The sequence below is a fragment of the Salmo salar genome, chromosome 04, assembly GCF_965601325.2.
Source record: "Salmo salar chromosome 04, fSalSal1, whole genome shotgun sequence".
Taxonomy (NCBI): Eukaryota; Metazoa; Chordata; class Actinopteri; order Salmoniformes; family Salmonidae; genus Salmo; species Salmo salar.
In genome coordinates this window covers 3,833,452-3,840,000 of record NC_138294.1, presented here as the reverse complement: position 1 = coordinate 3,840,000, position 6,549 = coordinate 3,833,452, and the positions used below count along the sequence as shown (strand labels likewise).

The 6,549-nt window shown below is 49.9% G+C and overlaps 1 protein-coding gene across 4 annotated transcripts in view; it reads left to right on the top strand.

Moving 5' to 3' along the window:
• LOC106602110 (ubiquitin-conjugating enzyme E2 K) overlaps positions 1-4,571 on the top strand; it is a 10,519-nt gene extending 5,948 nt beyond the window's left edge. For all 4 annotated transcript variants that reach the window (XM_082974006.1, XM_082974007.1, XM_082974004.1 and 1 more), the window contains exons 6-7: positions 749-877; positions 3,381-4,571. In XM_082974006.1, coding sequence (XP_082830132.1) covers positions 749-877; positions 3,381-3,455 — 204 coding nt within the window. In that variant the 3' untranslated portion in view covers positions 3,456-4,571. The remainder of the gene's footprint in view (positions 1-748; positions 878-3,380) is intronic.
• Positions 4,572-6,549: the final 1,978 nt, after the last annotated feature.

The window sequence follows — 6,549 nt, the reverse complement described above, 5'->3', positions numbered from 1 at the left end:
GCCTGGTCCTGTATGGGTCCCTGGGGGCGTGCCTATGACTGAGTTAGATTTGTATTTCTGTAACCAAATCTATCACATTACATCAGTACAATAGCATCTCAATGTCTTACAAATAGCTTTATCCTTATTAATACATTCCATACACCCATATGATGCAAGTCTTAAACTGAGTGTATTATATAAACAGTTTTATGGTAATATGGCTATATTGTCTCTTCTGAGTATCACAAAATTGTACCAAGCGGATCAGTTCGTAGCTGGATTCTTCACCAATCTTCCATACTTTCTCCAGCACACACAAAATGTCGCTTGGCTTTCCAATTCTATGAGTTGGAAGAATTTCCTGTGTCTTTCTATGGGTCATGTGGCCAGAGACTCTCCTGGAATTTTAGAGTTTTTACAACCCTTTACACACAGGGTGGATTGTGGGGAAGGTGGGGGGGGGGTGGGGTGGTGCAATTGGGAGGGGGTCAACTGTCCTCCCTGTACCAAAAGAGGCCAACGTCATGACAATGGGTTTCTTCCTCTTCCTCCCCGTCGTTCTGTAAATGGGTCTCTTCCTCTTCCTCCCCGTCGTTCTGTAAATGGGTTTCTTCCTCTTCCTCCCCGTCGTTCTGTAAATGGGTTTCTTCCTCTTCCTCCCCGTCGTTCTGTAAATGGGTTTCTTCCTCTTCCTCCCCGTCGTTCTGTAAATGGGTTTCTTCCTCTTCCTCCCCGTCGTTCTGTAAATGGGTTTCTTCCTCCCCAGTATAAGCAGAACCCAGACATGTTTACGCAGACGGCCAGGTTATGGGGCCATTACTACGGTGGAGCACCTGAACCCGGTCCAGAATACACACGGAAGATAGACAAACTCACTGCCATGGGCTTCGAAAAGGTAGGCAGACAGCTCTCTCTCTACAGAATGCTGTGTGGTGTCTCTCTCTCTCCTGACAGAAAGCTGTGTGGTGTCTCTCTCTCTCCTGACAGAATGCTGTGTGGTGTCTAACTCTCTCTCTCTCTCTCCTGACAGAATGCTGTGTGGTGTCTCTCTCTCTCTCTCTCTCTCTCTCCTGACAGAATGCTGTGTGGTGTCTCTCTCTCTCTCTCTCTCTCCTGACAGAATGCTGTGTGGTGTCTCTCTCTCTCCTGACAGAATGCTGTGTGGTGTCTCTCTCTCTCTCTCTCTCTCTCCTGACAGAATGCTGTGTGGTGTCTCTCTCTCTCCTGACAGAATGCTGTGTGGTGTCTCTCTCTCTCTCTCCTGACAGAATGCTGTGTGGTGTCTCTCTCTCTCTCTCTCTCCTGACAGAATGCTGTGTGGTGTCTCTCTCTCTCTCTCCTGACAGAATGCTGTGTGGTGTCTAACTCTCTCTCTCTCTCTCGACAGAATGCTGTGTGGTGTCTCTCTCTCTCTCTCCTGACAGAATGCTGTGTGGTGTCTCTCTCTCTCTCTCCCGACAGAAAGCTGTTTGGTGTCTAACTCTCTCTCTCTTTCTCTCCTGACAGAATGCTGTGTGGTCTCTCTCTCTCTCTCTCCTGACAGAATGCTGTGTGGTGTCTCTCTCTCTCTCTCCTGACAGAATGCTGTGTGGTGTCTAACTCTCTCTCTCTCTCTCCTGACAGAATGCTGTGTGGTGTCTCTCTCTCTCTCTCCCGACAGAAAGCTGTTTGGTGTCTAACTCTCTCTCTCTCTCTCCTGACAGAATGCTGTGTGGTCTCTCTCTCTCTCTCTCTCTCTCCTGACAGAATGCTGTGTGGTGTCTCTCTCTCTCTCTCCCGACAGAAAGCTGTGTGGTGTCTCTCTCTCTCTCTCCTGACAGAATGCTGTGTGGTGTCTCTCTCTCTCTCTCCCGACAGAAAGCTGTGTGGTGTCTCTCTCTCTCTCTCTCTCCCTCCCGACAGAAAGCTGTGTGGTGTCTCTCTCTCTCTCTCTCTCCCTCCTGACAGAAAGCTGTGTGGTGTCTCTCTCTCTCTCTCTCTCTCGATAGAATCCTGTGTCGTCTCTCTCTCTCTCTCCTGACAGAATGCTGTGTGGTGTCTAACTCTCTCTCTCCCTCCTGACAGAAAGCTGTGTGGTGTCTCTCTCTCCCTCCTGACAGAAAGCTGTGTGGTGTCTCTCTCTCTCCTGACAGAATGCTGTGTGGTGTCTAACTCTCTCTCTCTCTCCTGACAGAATGCTGTGTGGTGTCTCTCTCTCTCTCTCCTGACAGAATGCTGTGTGGTGTCTCTCTCTCTCTCTCTCCCAACAGAAAGCTGTGTGGTGTCTAACTCTCTCTCTCTCTCTCCTGACAGAATGCTGTGTGGTGTCTCTCTCTCTCTCTCTCTCTCCTGACAGAATGCTGTGTGGTGTCTAACTCTCTCTCTCTCTCTCTCCCTCCTGACAGAAAGCTGTGTGGTGTCTAACTCTCTCTCTCTCCTGACAGAATGCTGTGTGGTGTCTAACTCTCTCTCTCCTGACAGAATGCTGTGTGGTGTCTCTCTCTCTCTCCTGACAGAATGCTGTGTGGTGTCTAACTCTCTCTCTCTCTCCTGACAGAAAGCTGTGTGGTGTCTCTCTCTCTCTCTCCTGACAGAATGCTGTGTGGTGTCTAACTCTCTCTCTCTCTCTCCCTCCTGACAGAAAGCTGTGTGGTGTCTAACTCTCTCTCCTGACAGAAAGCTGTGTGGTGTCTCTCTCTCTCTCTCTCCTGACAGAATGCTGTGTGGTGTCTAACTCTCTCTCTCTCTCCTGACAGAAAGCTGTGTGGTGTCTCTCTCTCTCTCTCCTGACAGAATGCTGTGTGGTGTCTCTCTCTCTCTCTCCTGACAGAATGCTGTGTGGTGTCTCTCTCTCTCTCTCCTGACAGAATGCTGTGTGGTGTCTAACTCTCTCTCTCCTGACAGAATGCTGTGTGGTGTCTAACTCTCTCTCTCCTGACAGAATGCTGTGTGGTGTCTAACTCTCTCTCTCCTGACAGAAAGCTGTGTGGTGTCTAACTCTCTCTCTCTCTCTCCTGACAGAAAGCTGTGTGGTGTCTCTCTCTCTCTCTCCTGACAGAATGCTGTGTGGTGTCTCTCTCTCTCTCTCCTGACAGAAAGCTGTGTGGTGTCTCTCTCTCTCTCTCCTGACAGAAAGCTGTGTGGTGTCTCTCTCTCTCTCTCCTGACAGAATGCTGTGTGGTGTCTAACTCTCTCTCTCTCTCTCTCCTGACAGAATGCTGTGTGGTGTCTCTCTCTCTCTCTCTCCTGACAGAAAGCTGTGTGGTGTCTCTCTCTCTCTCTCTCTCCTGACAGAATGCTGTGTGGTGTCTCTCTCTCTCTCTCTCTCCTGACAGAATGCTGTGTGGTCTCTCTCTCTCTCTCTCTCTCTCTCCTGACAGAATGCTGTGTGGTGTCTAACTCTCTCTCTCTCCTGACAGAATGCTGTAATCGCTGCCTTGTCCTCTAAATCCTGGGACGTGGAGACGGCGACAGAACAACTCCTTAGCAACTGAGACCCCTCTGACCTCATCTCCCTTCTCCTATTGGTGCCCTCCGATGCCTTCTAACCACAGCCCAAACTGAGCCTTCGCTGGGCTGACGTCATAGAGTTTCACCCCTCTTCCAAGTCACTTCCTGGTAACCTTTCAACTCTCCCTATTCCCCGGCCTTCAAAACATCCCTTACTTTCCGTCTTTTAAGAAGGCCCACATTAAAGCGTTGTTAACCTGGCGGAGGTTAGTGGCTGAGAGAGACAGGAGGACAAGCAACGCCGGACAGGATGGAACTGTACAAATACTTTATTCTTCCTGGATATTGTAAAAAAAAAACAAAAAAAACGTAAACTGTGTTTCAGTTTTAACTCACGACTAGAAGGAAAGAAATTGCCTAGTTAACTATTTTGATTGGCCGACTAGGAAGTTAGTCTGAATGTCCCGATTGGCTCGTTGAAGCGACTTACGCGCTTGATTGGCCCAGTCTGCTTCCCCCCTCCCCCCTCACGCTCCTCTTTCCCAGACGAATCCTGTGTCCAGTCTCTTTCTCAAAGAGGACGGACACCCCTTTTATCAGCAGAACAAACCAACGACCCACTTGGCATCTATATTTTATAAAATATATATATATATATTTTTTTTTTTAAAAAGGACACAAAAAAAATGTAATTAAAAGACTTCTTCCTTCTTTTCGCTGTCTTCCTGTTCCACTTCAGTATCGCACGATGTTGACGAAGTAGAACTGCACGGCAGATTAGGGACCACTACCCTCTTCATAAGGCTCTGGTCAAAAGTAGTGCACTATATAGGAGATAGGCAGCCATTTTGTTTTGGTTTAGTTGAAACGCAGTCGGGAGCTTTCAGTTTGGATTAGTTTTCTGAAGGGAAACAGCAGCCGTCAGACCTGGGTTCAGATGCTATTTGAAATCTTTCGTCTGCCTTTTTGAGAGCCGGGGGGGTTTACAGTATTTTAACTGGCCCGTGTGAAGCCAGGCAGCCAGGCAAACTCAATCAAGCACAGATAAAGGGTTTGAAATGATATCGAGTTGGGTATTTGTGGCCGGCGAACAATCGCATGATGATTATTTATTGTCAAACTTTACTTTTATTAAAAAAATTCTACCTGAAAAATCTAAATGTTATTCTTTTTTTTTTTTGTCGTCTTCATTTGTTTAATACATTTACACCCTTTAAGGAACATTCATCAATTTCAAAAAAATATTTTGTCTCACCGCTGGGCTGCCCTGCTGGGGGTCTGGGCTACCTGCTGGGGGTCTGGGCTACCTGCTGGGGGTCTGGGCTACCTGCTGGGGGTCTGGGCTACCTGCTGGGGGTCTGGGCTACCTGCTGGGGGTCTGGGGGTCTAGGCTACCTGCTGTCCACCTCCTGGGGGTCTAGGCTACCTGCCGTCCACCTCCTGTAGTAACCTCCTGGGGGTCTAGGCTACCTGCTGTCCACCTCCTGTAGTAACCTCCTGGGGGTCTAGGCTACCTGCCGTCCACCTCCTGTAGTAACCTCCTGGGGGTCTAGGCTACCTGCCGTCCACCTCCTGTAGTAGCCTCCTGGGGGTCTAGGCTACCTGCTGTCCACCTCCTGTAGTAACCTCCTGGGGGTCTAGGCTACCTGCCGTCCACCTCCTGGGGGTCTAGGCTACTTGCTGTCCACCTCCTGGGGGTCTAGGCCGTCCACCTCCTGTAGTAACCTCCTGGGGGTCTAGGCTACCTGCTGTCCACCTCCTGTAGTAACCTCCTGGGGGTCTAGGCTACCTGCCGTCCACCTCCTGGGGGTCTAGGCCGTCCACCTCCTGTAGTAACCTCCTGGGGGTCTAGGCTACCTGCCGTCCACCTCCTGTAGTAACCTCCTGGGGGTCTAGGCTACCTGCTGTCCACCTCCTGTAGTAACCTCCTGGGGGTCTAGGTTACCTGCCGTCCACCTCCTGGGGGTCTAGGCTACCTGCCGTCCACCTCCTGTAGTAACCTCCTGGGGGTCTAGGCTACCTGCTGTCCCCACCTCCTGGGGGTCTAGGCTACCTGCTGTCCGACCTCCTGGGGGTCTAGGCTACCTGCTGTCCACCTCCTGGGGGTCTAGGCTACCTGCCGTCCACCTCCTGTAGTAACCTCCTGGGGGTCTAGGCTACCTGCTGTCCACCTCCTGGGGGTCTAGGCTACCTGCTGTCCACCTCCTGTAGTAACCTCCTGGGGGTCTAGGCTACCTGCCGTCCACCTCCTGTAGTAACCTCCTGGGGGTCTAGGCATGAATCGATGAGCAAACAGGAAGTATTGGAGGATGGACAGTGGAATGTTTTTTGGTCTGAAGAAACACAGCATGGCTTTACATCTAAAAAGGGATTTCTGCCCACGTGAAAAAAAACGCTTTCTGACTAAAATATAGAAATGAAACTGGCAAGTTTGGAAAAGAGAAATGCAGTACTTTTATTTTTCTCTCCTAAACTGTTTTATTTTTTTTTAAAAGACTTCCTTTATTCAAAACAAGCAAGAAGAAACATTGACCGTAAGGCGTGAGGAAGAGGAAGAGGAAGTGGAACGTGGATGGAAGGCCAGGGGAGAGCAAGCGATCACAGATCAGCTGGGAGCCCCGATGGAACTTCTCAGACCAAATGTGTAGAAGATGCTGTAACACTGAAGCCTTCCTCTCCTCTCCTCTCCTCTCCTCTCCTCTCCTCTCCTCTCCTCTCCTCTCCTCCCCAAGTAATTAACCAACAGACTTAACATTTCAATACAAATTTTAATTTCAATGTTTGACTGCTAAAAAGATCGAAAGGAAAATAATAAGTCATGTTTGTCTATTCATCAGTTAACCCCTGCTTGAACACCGCTTTTTCCGAAAAGTGCCCATATCCCTCCCTCTCTCCTTCCTTCCCTCCTCTCTCTCTCTCTCTCTTCCTCTCCTTCCATCCTTCCCTCCCTCCTCCCTCTCTCTCTCTCCTTCCTTCCCTCCTCCTTCCTTCCCTCCTCCCTCCCTCTCCCCTTCCTTCCCTCTCTCCTTCCTTCCTTCCCTCTCTCCCCTTTCTTCCCTCTCTCTCTCCCCTTCCTTCCCTCCCTCTCCCCTTCCTTCCCTCTCTCCCCTTCCTTCCCTCTCTCCCCTTCCTTCCCTC